Source organism: Cervus canadensis, chromosome 21, assembly GCF_019320065.1.
Source record: "Cervus canadensis isolate Bull #8, Minnesota chromosome 21, ASM1932006v1, whole genome shotgun sequence".
NCBI lineage: Eukaryota > Metazoa > Chordata > Mammalia > Artiodactyla > Cervidae > Cervus > Cervus canadensis.
The window spans coordinates 20,672,617-20,692,815 of NC_057406.1; the positions used below are offsets into that span (position 1 = coordinate 20,672,617).

The following is a 20,199-nucleotide window of genomic DNA, read 5'->3' on the forward strand; positions in this document are numbered from 1 at the left end:
GGACAGCAACTAAGTGGGAGAACTCTAACTGATAGATATGTATTCATCTAGTTTTCTAAGCGTCAGAGAACACTGCCAATCTTCTCTATGGTCTTAGGATACTTACATCATTCTCAGCACCAGGGCTAATTTGAAAGAATACTTGCACTTATGACTTCATCAAGAACATTAAAGCTAACATATTTAAAATGATTTACTTGTTATTTTTCTCTGCTTACTCTAAATTTATGGCAAGCAAAACAACACTTTACTTTTATTGCATTTTCATACAGATATGTCAATATACTCTACTTGATAATACAGTCTGTATACTTCTTTCATATTTAATAGCACCATTAGCAAGCAAAATTCTCCCATCTGCTTATTTGTGTTCCCACTTATGAATGAATCTGGATTATTTTATTACAGTAGTAAAAGCGGCAATACGTAAACACAAATATATTCAAACATTACACAAAATATGTACTATACATATGTACTTTACAAATTTGCTTCTCTACATCTATGTCTTTTCTTCTCTAACAAAGAACTAAAAAATGTTATGTATCTAATTTGTTTCTTTTCATTGTTGTATCAGTTGCCACAGTATATTTGTATCAGTATGCCACAACATACTTATTCATTTTATCACTGATGGACTGTTACAAAACTTCTCAATTTCAGCTAAGAAAAAGAGTAATATGCACATTTTTGGTGCATATATATCAAAGATTTCCTTGTGTATAAAAATAAGAGTGAAATTACTGTCTTAGTTTAGTTCACGCTTAGTCTTAGCATGTTCACCCTAACTACTTAAAATCACACTGTTGCATAAAGTTGTTTTACAAATATGTAATTCTGTGAGTGGTGTATGAAAATTTCAATTGTTTCAGATCCTTTCCAAAATTAGTAACATCAGACTAATATTTATACTTTTATATTTATATAAACATTTACTATACTTATTACACTCTAAATTTTATAAAACATTTTACTATTCTAATTTTAAATTTACCTTTAGCTTGAAAATTGCATTACTCTTTTCTCTTTCTATGACTGTGATTTCATTTACATTTATTCATATGTAATTGCATTGAACATATATGCTTATTAATATTTCATTGTACAGTTTTATAAACTTTCTTCTTTAGGTTCCAAATAATCCTTTGTTAAGAGCAAATGTTACAGCAGAGGCATTTTCCTTAATTGAACATTATTTCAGATGACTTTGAGAAAATATGATTAGGTAACAGCATGTTGTAAGGGAAACCAGTGCAATTTAATAACACTTAAAAGGATTAATAAAAGAAAAACTAGGAATTAAGCATGAACATACAAAGTCTTCTATTAAGGTATTTCCACATAGAATACAGAAAGTTTTTTTTAATGTCTATTAAGCTAAAGGTTTTGATTAGTTTTTATAGAATTTAAGACCCCACAGTAGTCTGAAGGCAATCTGTCTTAGCTTGCTGTTTCCCAAAATTATAACAAATGAATGGCCCAATGGAAAGAGAGTTGGAACCACCATGACAAACATCATGACCTCATACCACTGTAGCTTAAGAAAGATCCAATTTCCAATTAGAGTGGAAATAAAGTAAACGATGAAGAGGAGGAGAAATGTTGTCACCATTTTCATGGCCCTTTTATGGGTCTCTGTGCTGAAGTCTCTCGAGTGGTTCAGGTTGACTTGGAAATTCTTGGTGTGTCTCACCAGGGAAAGAAATAAAAGCAGCAAAGAGGCCAAGGAGAGAAGAAGAGGGATAACATATGTCAAGCTGAGAAGAATAAGGCTTTTAAGATAGAAAATTTTACTTGCATTTAAATGCAAAGTCATGTTCCTTTCAGGTTCTCTAAAGGTGTTCATCCACAGTTCACCAAGAGCATCCTGCATTAAGAGGTCAAAAGATAAGAAGAAGAAAGAGGCCAGGAAAAGCACAAGAAGCACTCAGTTCATTCTCCATTTCAGCCACAGGAAAAAGAAGTGAGAGAAATTGGCTATCTTAAGGAAGTAGAATATGCTTAGGCAGGTGGCAAACCACGTAATTAAGTGATTCGTTAGAGCCCAAAGAAGAATAACTACTTTTACTAGTTTACCAGTGGCATACAGATGTGGCGCTAATCCTACTATAAATGAATCCAAAAGTGTTACCCACAGCTGGATGATTCTGGCCACAGCCAAGCAGGTAAGGATGAAATCAGCTGATGAGACTTTTCCATTCTTGACCCACTCGATGCAGTTTACCAGTCCAATGAACCCATTTCCCAGTACTCCTAAGATGAATTCTCCTGTTGACACCGCTAGAAAGAAGACCCTTGTTCCAACTGACATTTGTATAAGAATATTTCTAACGTTATGTGTCACTGAAAACTTTATAGTTAAACAGTTGCAGACTGACATCCACTTATGTTTTCTTTAGTATTTTCATCATAATTCCAGGAAGTAAAGCCAAAATTCTGCTATGTGATTTAGATGCACAGATCTTCACAAAACAGTAGTTTATTCTTTTTATATTGTTAACTTCAGTGCTACACCAAACAGTTCTATCAATAGGTAACAAAGCTTCATGAATACCTTTCTTATGACTTACAGTCAGTTGCTATATAATTTTCAGAATAAACGCTAACAGTGTCTGCTTATCCTTGACACCAGCTGCAGTCTCTCATTTCTGCTAATGACTAAAAGAATAAGGTCAGGTATGTCAATATGCAAATATGAGAGAGACTGGTTTCCACTAATTTGTACTTTCACCTTCCCCAAATCATATATTTAAATGCAAATATATTAAATTTTGAATAGGAATTTCTAGAAAAAAAACATGTAATTCAGTTTATATTTCTCACTCATCAATAAGATCCTTCTAGTTCTCAAGAATTTTGTAGAATCAGTATGATTTATAGGAATAAGAAAGTTATTTATTTTTCAAATTGGGCACGCAGGTACAAGGACAAATATATTAGTAAATATATGTAGTACTAATTATATTAATACAGGATACTGTAGAAGCTAAGTCAGAAATTATAAGCAAAATAGACTGCAATATACATGAGGAGGGTACAAGTGCTACAGTGCAGAATCAATTATGATTTTATGAAGAAATGAGCAAGTAGTGTAAACTTGACTCCTTTGAAATTTAGGAAGAAATAGAAGAAAAAAAAAAAGAACTCAAGTCTGATGTAAGGACATATTAGTATTATCAAAATGACATGAAAAAGCTACACTATGCTCTGAATAGAGACACTTGCTTCCTTTTATAGTAACTTGTTGCTATTTTCCTTGGAATGTGACTAAGTGTCCTCCTACTTCCATGTCCTCAATTCCATGTTCTCTTATTTCTGGGCTAGAGGTGACCACATTCCCAGCTTTCATTACAGATGGTTGTGGCAATGTGATCAAAATCTGAGCAATGCTATGTAAGTGAAAATTATGAGCACAATTTTAGGCCCATCCGCTCTAAATATACCCATGCACAGTTTTCCCCATGCCTTTTTCTTCCAGCTCTCTTGAAAGAGAGATAACTCCAAGCATTCTTGGAAGCAACATTTTAAGGATGGTGAACTTCTGATTAGCCTGATTCATGGATAACTGTCTAGAGAAGGCTGCTCTGACATATCACTATTCTTAAGAGAACAATATTAAATGTGCATTGTGTTGGAGTCACGTGATGCTTAGGAGCTTATTTGGGGCAATTTGTCTACCCAGTCTAATGCAGAAATTGGAATTGAGACTGTGTAGACTTGTGTAGAAGCAATTGAATGGTGAAGAAACAAAATTAGGAAAGTTTGTGCAGAGTATGTGATGAGTTTCATTTTCATTGGTTTCCAGCTCTCATAGTTTATCCATCAATTTAATGACTAGAATATCATTTGGAGGAACTCTTCTATAGACTGACTTTTATATCCAGGAATGGAGCAGGAAGCAGGATAAACATGATCCACACATTGTAGGGTTTACATTGTCCTGGGACAGAAAGATAGTTAAAAGCAATGAATAAGTCAGATGTGGAAATTATTTACCTTAAGGTAAATAATGATGTTACAAGTTAATAACTAAGAATTAATATAGACATGCAAATACAGTTGTCAAACAAGGTTATATGTTTCTTTCCTGTAGTGAAAATTGCTATCAATACTACATCAACACATTTTCTATTTCATCATTTTCCCTAAGATTGTCATAAAACAGGTTTTGAAGACATTACCTATAATTATTATATAGACATCATAGATACCACTTTAATACATGCAGAAAAGCCACTGATTCATGTAGCATAATTTTTTACTATTCTTATATTGAATGTGTTTTTAAGATAGGGAAGATCCAAGTCTTCTTGCCTCAAGATTAAAGGGAAATTTTAGGCAGCAAAATGGATGAGAGGCTTGCATTTCAGAGGAAGCCTCAAAATGGTTTAGGGGAAAAATGAATACTTTGACATCAGATGTCGACTTCAACACATATCTTCTTAGTTAAAAAGTCTAAAAAGTTATTTTCATAACTTCATGTGGAAATATAGCAGCACTGAAAACAAGTCATGATTAATATTTTCTTCTTCATCCATATAACAGAACTTGATTTTTTTCTAAGTTTTTGTGAAAGTGCTAGTTGCTTGTCTTCCAACTCTCTTTGCAACTCTATGGATCATAGCCCATCAGGCCCCTGTCCATGGAATTCTCTAAGCAAGAATACGAGTAGGTTGCCATTCCCTTCTCCAGGGGATCTTCCTGACCAGGAATTGAACCTGGATCTCCCATGTGTCAGGCAAATTCTTTACTGTCTGAGACACTAGGGAAGTTCATAAATCTAATATTCCTCCATAGAATTGATTGTACACATATGTAAAATTTATCTGAATATGATTGCTATTCTTGAATTTTATTGTGAGCATATTTACTTAAGAATATTGCTAATTATTCTCCAATAACCATGAAATAAGTGATCATGATGGATAAAAAATCTATCTCAAATATACATCTTCATGTTGATTCAGAATTGAAGGTCATTACATTCCAAATGATTTGAGGCTCAAACAGAAAAACGTAAACACAGTGGTACCAATTAGAGTGAAAAATAGCCATGATTTCCTGAGATAAGTTGTCAGTTCTATAAAATTCATAAATATACATATTTTTTCAGCAGAAAAGTGGTAGTATAGACTATATAAGTGAATATGCATAGCTATATAATCCTGAGGCATTTCACATAATATTTGTAAAATTAGATTGCTTATCTGGAATATATTGGTTAATAGTATGGTAATCTTATCAGTCTTATATCTTTCATAAACACATGCATACACACTTTTTTAAGAAGCTTAGGTAAAGAACTTTTCTAAGTAAAGTTTTAGACATTACTCACTTATATACATACTTAAAGCAGCAATAGAAGGTATAAAATATTATAAATTTCACCCCTTAATTTTATGCTAAAAGACATATGTTTCCACCTATTTCCTTTCCTTCAGCCAGCATCTTGGCTGCCACAGAAATGACAGAAAGGCTTGGGTTAATTTCCTGTTTCCCCAGATCAAGACACATGAGTGGATTGAAGGATACATGATTAAAAGAACATCATAAAGCATTTGGACCGGTTCTTTCTGCAACTCATTAGAATTCCAAACTGATAACATTAGAGCCAGAATGTAAACAGCAAACAGGGAAAGAAAGGAGATGGCAGTTTGCATGGTTTTATGTGGACCTTGGTGCTGGGATCTTGGGATCCTTTACCGTTGGGCTGCATCTTCCTGAGATGTTTACACAGGGAGAAGATTAGCAGCAGAAAAGATGTCAGGGACATAGTGAAGGGTATGAAGTTTGTTAGCGTGAACAGAGTCACATTTAAAAGATGTAAAATGTCCCTTAGTTTGGTCTTCTGAGTGGTATTTCCTTCATATTCATTTGTCTGAACAGCCTCATCTATGCTTAACACTGCAACTTGAAAAAACAAGAACAATGAAGTCCCCAGCATCATCATGAGAACTACACTTTTAACTCTCCACTTCAGGTGAAGAAAAATTAGGCTGGAGAAATTGGCTATCTTCAACAAATAAAATATACTGAGGCTAGTAGCAAGCCAGTTACTAAAGTGGTTGCTTACTGTCCAGGCAACATGAACAATAATTTTTTACTTTTGAATTATATAGAGTTGGATTATACACAATTACATACCAACTTATTAACATTGCCCAGAGCATAACAATTCTGCAGAATGCCAGAGCAGTGAGAATCCCATCAGCTAAGGAGATCTTCAGTCTCTTGATCCAGTCATTGCAGTTCACCAGTGCTATGAGGCCATTGGCAAAATTTCCCAGAACAAATTCTGTCATTAATAGAATGGAAACAATGTTTGATATAAACATTATCATGTCTAAAAAAATCCAAGTCTAATGTCACTGTTGTGATTCCTTCAATATTCTGACCTTAAATTCCTTGTGCAGCTGATTTGGATGTGCAGTGAAGTTCCTGTTTCTTATAAATTCTTTGATGAATATCAAGCAGGAAAGCATCAGGAAATAATATTGGAAGAGCTCATTGCTGTCTGAATGAAAAACATTGCTATTTCCTAATATTTCAAATTGACTCTATTCATACTCTGTGTGGCCTTGCAATGGGATGGATTACTTCTTACCTAATGTTGAAGTAAAATATGAATTCTGATTTGCTAGCATGCAAATAAGGACTTATCATTGTGCAAATTTCTCCTGTCTAACCTCTCCATAATTTGTGTTCATCAACTTTAGTTGTTAGTGAGGAAAATTTTAAAACCCAATATGTAGTATATACAATGAAAGCCTTAACCATTAGGTGAAGCTTGGTTATAACTACATTCAACACTACTAGGATCATAATCACTAGAATCTTGAGGTTATATGTAACGCAAAACAGACATCTAATATAGTGATGGAAACTGTGTTTTCCTAGATGGAATCAGGGACATCTTGTAAATTTTAAATGTGGAGTTAAGGGTGAACATGGGGAGCTGAATAAGTGGGCCATATTGGACAACTGCTATTACTTTCAGTCACCTGAGGACTGAATCCTATCCCTGAAGCCGTGAACTATGAGATCTATCTCTCATTTTAGGAAACTAAACTGAAATACTTGCCCAGTCTGCCTTGAAATTACAAAAGCTGCCACTTCAAACAAAGAAAAATAGGATGGGAAAAGTAACTATCTTCAAGAAAGAGAAGATGCTGAGGCAGATTTCAAACTAGACACTGAAGTGGTTGATCACAATGCAAAACAGAATTTTAAGTTTTCCAGCTTGACTAAAGTTATGTAGATCTGCGATGAACACTATGGAAATTAATCCGTCAGTACCATGATTAAAAAACATATTCTGTTTATGGATAAACTGGTGAGAATGAGGGTAATGAAGTTGATTTTCCGGTGTCTTACCCAGTTGGTTCAGTTCATTATTCCCATCAATCCATGTCCCCAAATGCCTATTATGAATTTCATAGGTTTAAAAAAAAAAAACTAAACTAAAAAGACCTATCCTGTGTGCTTCACATTTCTTCTGAGTGAAAAACCCCCATCCCAAATACCACTACTGATGAATTAAGGGATTGAAAATTAAGAGCCTTATTGTGCTTTTCTGTTTTTATTGTGGCTTCCTTTCCATTTCAATAAACACAAGCTTCTATTATCACACTGGCCCTCAGCTAACATTGTGAAAACTATTTCTTTTCCTCTCAAATGTCTTAGTATGTGATTTCCCTGCCAACAAGTATGGGTATTTCTTCTTTTATAGTAATATCTGCTGTATCTTTTCATGTTGTATTTGTGAAAGAAGAGAATTTACTTTGCATAGATGTTAATGCTTTCCAGTGTTTCACCTCTGCCATTCCCTAAAATGCACAAAAAAAGCATGAAACCCTCCATGTTTACAGAGTCATTTGCAGAATTTAAATTGTTGTAGAAAACTGAATGTAGGGATGAAATTTTATCGTCACCGTCATAATCAGCAATATCATTTGACTATGGAATCAGAAGACACACGCTGCTGCTGCTGCTGCTAAGTCACTTCAGTCATGTCTGACTCTGTGCGACCCCATAGACGGCAGCCCACCAGGCTCCCCCGTCCCTGGGATTCTCCAGGCAAGAACACTGGAGTGGGTTGCCATGTCCTTCTCCAATGCATGAAAGTGAAAAGTGAAAGTGAAGTCGCTCAGTCATGTCTGACTCTTAGCGACCCCATGGACTGCAGCCTACCAGGCTCCTCCGTCCATGGGATTTGCCAGGCAAGAGTACTGGAGTGAGTTGCCATTGCCTTCTCCGAGAAGACACATAAAAAGAACCAATAATTGATCTTTACCTAGACTGAAGGAAGGTAGGTGACTGCTTAGAATTCATAACTTTTTAAAAAAAGTTGGTACAGAAGAATCTCAGTATTTAAGTTTAAAGTAAATATATTTTAACCAGAGTATTTTTATTTTGATGATTACAGTGATGATAATCAACATTCTCTAAATATGTGCCTATATTACAAGGACTTTTTGTCACTGAAATCAGACTTGCTTCTTAAAAAATATCATTTAGTAGAAATTGAAGAATATTCTGTTTTGAAAAATTGTGTAACCTGAGATTATAGAATTTATACAGTTTGCTCAAGTTACATCAAGATCACATAGCTACAGGTGATGTATCAGGTCTTAAATGAGATCTTTGAATAAGAGTGTCCCTCTCTTATATTCCCACTAGGGGGTTGCATCTAAACTGACACAGGGTTCATGTGCGAGACCCTAGAAGTTTTACTGGGGATGTAAGGGCAGATTTCAAAGAATCTGGAGGTCCCTAAACCCTTCCATTCTACTGATCCTCCTTTGTCAGATGAATCATCCTTTCTCCCCTCACTGAGAAGATTAGTCCTCCCTCTCCAGAAAAACTGTGGTGATTTCTCCTAAATTGGATGTGTTATGGAAGAATGCTGACCCTCCTCAAGATACATCCCTACCTCTTCTTTGTCCTCTTAGGGCTTCAACCTACAATCACACTTAACTCCCGCCCCACAAATGATAAAGTGTAATGCATGAGAAGGTAAAATACACAACAGAAGAATTATAAGATTTTGTATATTTTATATTAACACACATTTTAAGAGTATGAGTGAGAATAGATCTTACAGATGGTAGGAATTAAAAACTGCAAGACATCAGGTATAATAACTAACATATTTTCTTTAAGTGTCATACAAATAAAAGTCAAATAAGTAGTCCATGTGCAAAGAAAAAGAATTTTTTCCCTAGTTTAGCATCGGAATATACAAGTGGTTAAAAAAAACAGTAGAAAGCAATTTTTTCTAAAAAATTCACAAACAGTATTCAATAAAACTAATTCTTGAGATAAATTCCTTAGGATAAAGTCACCCAAGGTAATCTGATATGTGAGCTTATAACTAATCTACTTCAAGAATACTTTCAATTTCCAAAAATATCTGTAATGAAGTCTCCTAATTCAATCATCAGCAACAATACTCTGCAAATCAACTGAAATTCCTAAAGAGAAAAAAATCCTAATCCCTAAGGTACAATTAATAGTTTGCTTCACTTTCTTCCATATCTTGTACAATATGGCACATATGTGATGCTTTAACGAAGAGTTTTAATCTAAAAATCCTTCAAATATATTATGGCAAAACATCTGTATTAATTTCCTGTTCCTTATCTGGACCTCCTGTTGTGAGATAACTCACACAAGTGGTCATTACTGTGCCTCAACAGGGTTGGCGATTTTGGTCAATGGTTTTGTGACATCAGGTTCCCTAATACATACCTAATGCTTCATTGTACTGTTTTAATCTAGAAATCCTTCAGGCATGCTGTTGGTGACAAAATCTATACTAACACATATGTTATTGCTTCTTGCAAATAGTAGTGCTAACATATACAATGGTGGCTCAGACAAACCCGCCTGCAATGTGGGAGACCTGAGTTTGATCCCTGGGTTGGGAAGATCCCCTGGAGGAGGGCATGGTCACCCACCCCAGTTTCTTGCCTGGAGAATCCCCATGGACAGAGGAGGCTGGCAGGCTACAATCCATGCAGTCTTAAAGAGTAATTAGCCTCCAACTAATAAAAATAAATGAAAAAAAAAAGAATTGGTTGAGCAACTAAACACAGCACAACATGTACAATAACCCTCCAGCTCTGCTAAGGATTGAAAGACTGAATTCCATTTGATTTTCATGCAAATGTGAGTAACAGTAACTTGCACTGATTTGCAATATTCTTTTTGCCTCTGGGTCATTGCATCCTGGTACCAGTTTTCAGAATTTCCACTCACATTAAAAAAAAGCAAAACAGGTTGAAAACTTAAAGCTTGTTGTATAATTCATGATACAGAAGCTACAAGTGGATTTTCTCACTTGAGGCAAAACCAAAAGAAACCTAGAAGAATGCTCACAAGTCTTTTCAATAAGATCCTAAAGTAATTAAATTTTTAAAAATCAAAACTAGAATTCACTAGTCAAGCATAAAAAATATAGAGAAGAGATAAGTAGTTTCAAAAGAAATGTCCAAAGAGTGCAGAGTAATTGTTAGTACAATTATGTTTTGATTTTAGGGGAGAAACTGTGTAACTATTATTTAAATGCAAATATTCATGAAGAGAATAGAAACCACCACCATTGATATTATTCTTTCCCTCTCTATCTTTCTGCCCTCTGGTTCACCTAGTTAAAATTCCTGATGATTTCCAGTATGTTCTTGAAATAACACCAAAACCTCATAATGGTTTTTCTTGCCCTCTTCTTCCCCATGTAACAGATATTTTATGTGGCCATGTTGCTAATAGGTGTCCATTATTTCTTTCACACAAATTTGAGTTAGTGTAATTTAAAGAAGAGTTTTAACAGAGTGGCAAGAAAAGAAAGCAGTGTAAGTGGAGGTAGACATCTGAGTTTTTCGATGTTTGTAGTTGGAAAATTTGGGATTGATTATTTCTGTGAGTATTGAATGGGCAAGTACATTACTTTTTTAGTTTTCAGAAGAGATGGATAGTGTCTGTGATATTTTTCTGGAATTGACTTGCTTTCTCTATGATCCAACGAATGTTGGCAATTTGATCTCTGGTTCCTCTGCTTTTTTTACATCCAGCTTGTACATCTGGAGGTTCTCGGTTCATGTACTATTGAAGACTAGTTTGAAGGATTATGAGCATTACCTTGCTAGCTTGTGAAACGAGTACAATCATGCAGTAGTTTGAACATCCTTTGGCACTGCACTTCTTTGTGATTGAAATGAAAACTGAGGGGCCACAACTGTTGAGACGAGATTGTGGAATGGGTTGCTTGAAATTAAAGAGTTTAATCAATCTGCCAGATAAATTTCAGAGCAGAAGTTTGATTAATGAAACAGTCAAACAATTGGTTCAACGTATAAAAAAAAAGTTCTATAAATGATAAATATGCCCAGTCTGGCTGAAATTGATCTGCCAACTAGCTGCAGGAGATGACTAGGTAACTATTCCGGAATTTAAGTTGTCCTTTTCAGAAGACATTTATACAATGAACAGAAAACAAGTGTTTGGATAATGTGTGAATATGGTTTAGATTGGATAGATACAAGTTATAATGGTGAAAAACTCAGTGCATTTTTTATAAAATGTAGTATTTATTTCTTATTGCTGGTGATAAATTATCACAAAGTTTGTAACTGAAACAAAACAAATTTGATGTCATACAGTTCTTGAGAAACCTGAAATGGTCCCACTGGGCTAATATCAAGGTGGGCTGAAAGAAAGGTGTTGGTAAGTATGGATTCCATCCAGAGGCTTTAGGGGAGCATCCATTCCTAGACTGTTCCAACCCCTAGAGCCTGGCTGCATCCCTAAGCTCAAGGATGCCTGTCTTCTTTGAAGCCAACAATCATGGTCCTCTGATCTCTGGTTCCATCTTCCTTACTTCTTCATTCATTCTGACTCTCCTGTCTCTCTTCCAGTGAAAAGGACCTTTGGGATTCCAATGAATAATCCAGGACACTCCCCATATTTCAGTCAGTTGACTAGCAGCCTTAATCCTATCTGCAATCTTAATTCCCCCTTGCCTTGCACATAACATTATGCACAGGTTCTAGGGATTAGGATATAGACTGTTGAGGGGCCAGTATTTAACCTACCACAGAAAGGAAGGCTGTTAAGTGTACTAAAAAATAACACCATTGATAGAGACTCTATCTACTTGAGATGAATATAGGAGTCATATTCTGTCAGGTAAATTGACAGATTTATTTCAATGTACTAATGAGGTTAAGAACAAGTGTGCTGATTTTCAAGACTTATCTTTGGGCTTGGCAGAGCTTTCTTGTTCATCTAAATACAGCCATATAAAATGGGTCTTATCCTTGGAACTTTCACTTGTGTAATCCATAATTTTGCTTGAATTACTTTCCCCTTACTTAAAACTTAAATATCCTTCACTAATATAAGGAAATCCACACTCTGTAGACCTGAGTGGACATAAACAGTTATGTCATAAGATAGATTTAGGAATCTTTGCACAGTTTTTAATGAAAAGTGCAAGCATTTTGGAGGTAAGACTCTCCTGGGCATATTCCAGCCTAAAAAGAAGATAAGCCTGAATTCCATTCCTGGCTCTGACAAGAACTGTGGGTTCTTCAATTCAGTTCAGTCGCTCCGTTGTGTCCGACTCTTTGCGACCCCATGAACTGCAGCATGCCAGGCCTCCCTGTCCATCACCAACTCCCGGAGTTTACCCAAACTCATGTCCATTGAGTTGGTGATGCCATCCAACCATCTCATCCTCTGTCATCCCCTTCTCCTCCTGCCCTCAATCTTTCCCAACACCAGGGTCTTTTCCAATGAGTCAGCTCTTCACTTCCGGTGGCCAAAGTATTGGAGTTTCAGCTTCGACATCAGCCTTTCCAATGAGCACCCAGGTTCTTGGTCCCATATTATTTGCTAAGATGAGAACACAAAGCAGTAATTGGCCATGGACACATTTCTGGCATATTTATTGAATTTCAATATATTTATCCACACTTAGTTGGCCTTTTTTTTTTTTTAACTACTTAGAGTAATAATGCTATGAGCATTCTTTTACATATTATTGATACACTTGTCTTGGAATATGCTTAAAGGTAGAATTTTTCTTCTAGATTTACTAAATATGAAACTCTAAACTGCCTCACCAAAAAGGAAAGGTCCAAAAAATAATTTAACTAAATTTATCACTTCCACATTCATTCTCAGTCTACGTGTTGTTATTCTTACATTTTATTTATCATACGTATATTTAACCCCACAAAATATGGCCTTCATATAGTCAACATTCATTTAAACTCACATATACTTACTATTTCAATTAATTTTCAGTCATTTTTATGTCTACAACTATGTATATACAATAATTTTTCTTATATCTGAAAAATATCTTTTTGAATTTCTATTTATGAAAAGTCAGCTTTTCTTTTGAAACACGCTGAAGATGTTCTGTGTAGTTTAGCTATCATTATTTCTGTTTTTAATTTAATTTTTTTCTATTTTTTAATTGAAGGATAATTGCTTTACAGAATTTTGTGGTTTTCTTTCAGATATCAAGAAGAATCAGCCATAGGTATACCCATGCCCCTTCCCTCTAAGACCTCCCTCCCATCTCCCTTTCCACCCCACCCTTCAGCCTGTTACAGAACCCCTGTTTGAGTTCCCTGAGTCTTACAGAAAATTCCCATTGGCTGTCTGTTTTACATGTGGTATTATAAATTTCTATGTTACTTTCTCCATACATCTCCCCTTCTCCCTCCCCTCCTCCCACCTTGTCCATAGGTCTGTTCTCTATGCCTGTTTCTCCACTGCTGCCCTGAAAATAAATTCATCAGTACCATCTTTCTAGATTTGAAATATATGCATTAGTACATGATATTTATATTTCTCTTTCTGACTTACTTCACTCTGTATAATGGGCTCTAGTTTCATCCACCTCATTAGAACAGATTTAAATGTGTTCCTTTTTATGGCTGAGTAGTATTCCACTGTATATATGTACTACCGCTTCTTTATCCATTCTTATGTCAAATATTAGATGGACAACTTAGATGATGGACATCTAAGTTGCTTCTATGTTCTAGCTATTGTAAATAGAGCTGCAGTGAATATTGGGGTGCATGTGTGTTTTTCAGTTTTGATTTCCTCAGGGTACATGCCTAGGAGTGGGATTGCTGGATCATATGGTAGTTTTAGTCCTAGCTTTTTAAGGAGTCTCCATACTGTCTTCCATTGTAAACTGTATCAGTTTACATTCCCACCAGCAATGCAAGAATGTTCCTTTTTCTCCACACCCTCTCCAGCATTTATTGTTTGCAGACTTTTTGATGATGGCCATTCTGACTGGTGTGAGTTGGTATCTCATTGTAGTTTTGATTTGCATTTCTCTGGTGAGTGATGTTGAGCATCTTTTCATGTGCTTGTTAGCCATCTGTATGTCTTCTTTGGAGAAATGTCTCTTCAGGTCTCTTTCCCACTTTTTGACTGTGTTGTTTGCTTTTCTGGTATTGAGTTGTATAAGCTGCTTGTATATTTTGGAAATTAATTCTTTATCATTTGTTTCCCATTTTGAGGGTTGTCTTTTCACCTTGTTTGTAGTTTCCTTTGTTGTGCAAAAGCTTTTCAGTTTAATTAGGTCCCACTTGTTTATTTTTGTTTTTATTTCCATTACTTTAGCAGGCATAGAAGATCTTGCTGGGATTTATGTCATTGAGTGTTCTGCCTATGTTCTCCACTAAGAGTTTAATAGTTTCTGGTCTCATATTCAGGTTTTTATCTATTTTGAGTTTATCTTTGTGTATGGCATTAGGTAGTGATCTGATTTCATTCTTTTGCATGTAGCTGTCCAGTTTCCCCAGCACCACTTATTGAAGAGGCTGTCTTTTCCCCGTTGCATATTCTTGTTTCCTTTGTCAAAAACAAGGTAGCCATAGGTGCATGGGTTTATTTCTGGGCTTTCTATACTGTTCCATTGGTCTATATTTCTGTTTTTGTGCTAGTACCACAGTCTCTTGATGACTGTAGCTTTGTCTGAATTCAGAAAGGTTGATTCCTTCCAGCTCCATTCTTCTTCCTTAAGACTGCTTTGGCTATTCAGGGCCTTTTGTGTTTCCATATGAATGGTGAAATTTTATGTTCTAGTTCTGTGAAAAATGCAATTGATAATTTGATAGGGATCACAATGAATCTGTAGATTATATTTGGTAGTATAATCATTTTCACAATATTGATTCTTCCCACCCAGGAACATGGAATATTTTTCCATTTGTTTATGTTGTCTTTGATTTGTTTCATCAGTGTCTTATAGTTTTCTGTATACAGGTCTTTAGTTTCCTTAGGTAGGTTTATTCCTAGATATTTTATTCTTTTTGTTGCAATAATGAATGGTATTGATTCTTTAATTTCTCTTTCTGATTTTTCATTGTTAGTATATAGGAGTGCAAGTGGTTTCTGTGTATTGACCTTGTATCCCACAACTTTGCTGAATTTGCTGATTAGCTCTAGTAATTTTCTGATAGTTTCTTTTACCCAAAAGAAACTATGTATATGTATAGTATCTATGTATAGTATCATTTGTATTAAAGTATTTCCCTTATTGTGCTTCACTGACAGCTTTATAGAAAAACAGTTGTAGACTTACAAACATTAATGATGCTTTCTTTACTGTTTTCATCATAATTTCAAAAAGAACAGTTAAAATTCTGCAATGTGATTTAGTTGTGAAGATATTCATAGAAAGAGTAGTCTCTTCTACTTAAACTGTATTTCCAGTGCTACATCAAATGGTCCTGTTAACAGATACAAAGCTTCATGAGTACCTTTTTTATGACTTACAGTCAGTAGCTATATAATTTCCAGAGTAAACATTAATAATGTTCATTTATCCTTGATGCCAGCTGCAATTTCCCATTTCTGCTAAGACTAAAAGGATGATTCAGCTATGTAAACACACAAATATGAGAGAACTGGTTTCCACTAAACTGTGCTTTTATCTCCCCTGAGTCATATATTTGAATGCAAATATTTTGTATTTTGAATAAGAATTGCTAGAAAAAAATTATATAGCTCAGACTTTACTTGCCATTCATCCATAGGATCCTTCTGTGAAGAATTTTGTTGATTCTATATAATTTATAGGAATAAAGAAATTATGAATAGTTCACATTTCACACCCAAGTCCGAGGAAAAATAACTAAAAACATTAGAACAGAACATTATACTAGCTAAATCAGAAATCACAAACAGAAGAGACAGGCAAAATACATGAGGAAGCTACAAGTGCTACAGTGCACAATCAGCTATGACTTTATGAAGACACAAACATGTAGGGTGAACTTGAATTCTTTGCAGTTGATGAAGAAACAGAAAAAAAGAACTCAAGACAGATGTAAGGGCATGTAGATATTATCAAAATGACGTGAACAAGCTACACCATGCTTCTTAATGGAGAAATTTCTTTTCTTTTACAGTGACTTGTTGCTATTTTAATTGAAATATAACTAAGTGCCCTCCCACTTCCACCATCTCAATTCCATGTTGTTCATTCTGGGCTGGAGAGTTACCACATTTCCTGTTCCCCTAACAGATGGTTGTGGCAAGCTGATCAAAATCTGAACAATGTCATATAAGTGAAAATTATGTCCACTCTTTTTAGGCCCATTCCAAAAACTTCCCCATGGACAGTGTGCCCCACACCTTTTTCTCCCAGCTTTCTTGTATGGAAATAACCCCAAGCAGATCTTAGAAACCGCATAATAAAGATGGTAAACTTGATTGGCCTGATTCCTGTTATTCAACTGTCTAAAGAAGGCCACTCAGACATACCAGTACTCTTCAAAGGGCAAAATGAAATGTGCACTGTGTTTGAATCACTTTATGCTTGAGAACCTATTTGTGGCAACAGTTTGTCTACTCAGTCTAATTCAGAAACTGGAATTGAGATTGTGTAGATATTGTAGAGGCCATTGAATGGTGAGGAACAGAACTAGGAAATCCATGTGACCTGCAGAGTTTGTGATCAGTTTCATTTTCATTGGTTTTCCACCCTCATAGTTTATTCATCCATTTAGTGACTAGAATATCATTTGGATGAATTCTTCTATAGACTGTTTTTTATGTCCAAAGATGGGGTAGGAAACAGATAAACATTATCCCCACATTGTAGGGTTTACATTGTCCTAGGACAGAGAGATAATTAAAAATAATGAATAAATCAGATGTGGAAATGATTTACCTTAAGTTTAGATCATGTTGTTATAATTTCACAACTAAGAATTAATATAGACATGTAAATTCCGTTGTTGATCAAGGTTATACATTTCTTTCCTCTAGCGAAAATTGTTATTAATACTGTGTCAACACACTTTTTCTATTTCATCATTTTCCATGAGATTACTATAAAACAGATCTTGAAAACATTTCCTATAATTATTGCATAGACAGCATAGATACTACTTTAATACATGCAGGAAAGCCATTCAATCATATAGCAAAAATTTTTACTATTCTTATACCAAATGTATTTTTAAGATAGGGAAGATCTGTCTCTTCTTGTCTCAAGGTTAAAAGGAATTTTTAGGTAGGAGATGATTAGCATTTCAGAGGAAGCCCCAGGTGGTTTAGGGGGAAAATGAATAATCTGACATCAGATCTCCATTTCAACACGTCTTCTTAATTAAAAATTGTAAAAAGTGACTTTCCTTACTGCATGTGGAAATACAGCAGCACTGAAAACAAGTCATGATGAATATTTTCTTCTTCATCCATATAACAGAACTGATTTTTTTCTAAGTTTTTTGTCTGTGTATTTAATAGTCCTCTATAGAGTTGATTGTACACATATGTAAAATTTATCTAAATATGATTGTTATTCTTGAATTTTATTGTGGGCATCTTTTCCTAACAATGCTGCTAATTACTCTTGAATAACCATAAAGTAAGTGATGGATGGAAGTAAGTGATGATGGAACAACATCTATCTCAAATATATATCCTCAATGTGCGATCTAGAATTGAAGATCATTACCATCCAAACAATTAGAGGCTCAAGCAATAAAATCTAAACACACTGTGGTGCCACTTAGAGTGGAAAATAATGATGAATTCCTAAGTTGTCAGTTCTTTAAAATTCATAACTGTAGATTATAAATTTTTCAATTGGAAGGCGATAACATAGAATATGTAGGTGAAACACACATTGCTTCATAATCCTGAGGAATTTCACATAATATTTTATACAGTTAGAATGTTTATCTGAAATACATTGGTTAATAGTATGGTAATCTTAATATCTTGAGAGTCCCTTGGACTGCAAGGAGATCCAACCAGTCCATCCTAAAGGAGATCAGTCCTGGGTGTTCATTGGAAGGACTGATGCTGAAACTGAAACTCCAATACTTTGGCCACCTCATGCGAAGAGTTGACTGATTGGAAAAGACCCTGATGCTGGGAGGGATTGGGGTCAGGAGGAGAAGGGGACGACAGAGGATGAGATGGCTGGATGACATCACAGACTTGATGGGCATGAGTTTGAGTAAACTCCGGGAGTTTGTGATGGACAGGTAGGCCTGGCGTGCTGCGATTCATAGGGTTGCAAAGAGTCGGACACGACTGAGCGACTGAACTGAACTGAACTGAATCTTAGTATCAGGGCTTCCCAGATGGTGCTAATGGTAAAGAACCCACTTGCCATTTCAGGAGACGCAGGAGACTAGGATTCAATCTCTGGGTCGGAAAGATCCCCTGGAGAAGGAAATGGCAACCCATTCCAATATTCTTGCCTGGAAAATTCCAGAGACAGAGGAGCCTGGCGGGCTACAGTCCACGGGGTCTCAACGAGTCAGACATGAATGAAATCACTTAGAATGCATGAATGCAATTTTATCATCTTTCTTATATGTTTCATAAACACACACAAAGACACTTTTTGTGATTAGCTTGGGTAAAAGACTTTTCTAGGTAAACCATTGGGTATTTACAAAATTATAACACATTTTTTCAAAAAGCAGAAGAAAGTATAAAATGTAACAGACTTCATCCTTTAATTTTCTGTGAGAAGACATATGTCTCTACCTAGTTCCTTTTATTTTTAGCAAGCATCTTGGCTGCCACAGAAATGACAGAAAGGTCTGTTTTAATTTCCTGTTTGTCCAAATCAGGAAAAATGAGTGCATTGAAGGATAGGTGATTGCAAAAGCCTGGAAAAGCATTTGGACCAGTTCCTTCTGCAGCTCATTAGAATTCCAAATTGTTAAAATTACAGTCAGAGTGTAAATGGCAAACAGGAAAAGAAAGGAGATGACAGTTTGCATGGCTTTTATGTGGACCTTGGTGCTGGGATCTTGGGACCCTTTGAGGTTGAGCTTCATCTTCCTGAGATGTTTCCACAGGGAAAAGATTAGCAGCAGAAAAGATGTCAGGGACACAGTGAAGGGTATGAAGTTTGTTAGTGTGAGCAGGGTCATATTTGAAAGGTGTAAAATGTCCCTTAATTTGGTCTTCTCAGTGATGTTTCTCTCATATTCACTTGTCTGAATAGTCTCATCTATACTTGACACTGCAACTTCAAAAAGCAAAATCACTGAAGCCCCCAACATCATCATGAGAACTACACTTTTAACTCTTCACTTTAGGTGAGAAAAAATTAGGCTGGAGAAATTAGCTATCTTGAGCAAATAAAATATACTGAGGCTAGTAGCAAGCCAGTTACTAAAATGGTTGCTTACTGTCCAGGCAACATGGATAATAATTCTTAAACTATATAAAGCTGGATTATACATAGTTGCATACCAATTTATTAATATTTTCCAGAGCAAAAAAATTCTGCAGACTGCCAGAGCAGTGAGAAGCCCATCAGCTGAGGAGATCTTTTGTCTCCTGACCCAGTCATTGCAGTTCACCAGTGCTATTCGCCATTCGCGAAATTTCCCAGAACAAATTCTGTCACTGATAGAATGGAAAGAATGCTCAATACTAAAGTTATCATGTCTAAAAAAATCCAAGTCTAATGTCACTGTTGTGATTCCTTCAATATTCTGACCTTAAATTCTTTATGAAGTTGATTTCTGGATGTGCAGTGAAGTTCTTATTTCTTTCAAACTCTGTGATGAATGTCAAGCAGAAAAGCACCAGGAAATAATATTGGAAGAGTTCAATGACATCTTGATGAAAAACACTGCTATTCCCTAGCAGCTCAAATTAGCTCTCTTCATATACTTTGTGCCC

General features: G+C 35.4%; 2 protein-coding genes and 1 pseudogene across 2 annotated transcripts; all 3 read right to left on the reverse strand.

Annotated features, from left to right (window-relative positions):
• Positions 1–1,390: 1,390 nt before the first annotated feature.
• On the reverse strand, positions 1,391–2,311 carry LOC122423140 (annotated as a pseudogene).
• A 3,112-nt stretch (positions 2,312–5,423) lies between these two features.
• LOC122423214 (taste receptor type 2 member 31-like) lies at positions 5,424–6,341 on the reverse strand. The gene is given in 3 exon segments (XM_043439974.1): positions 5,424–5,662; positions 5,665–6,094; positions 6,096–6,341. Coding segments are annotated over 3 exon segments (915 nt in total).
• A 12,702-nt stretch (positions 6,342–19,043) lies between these two features.
• Positions 19,044–19,960, reverse strand: LOC122423053 (taste receptor type 2 member 19-like). The gene is given in 2 exon segments (XM_043439800.1): positions 19,044–19,885; positions 19,888–19,960. Coding segments are annotated over 2 exon segments (915 nt in total).
• Positions 19,961–20,199: the final 239 nt, after the last annotated feature.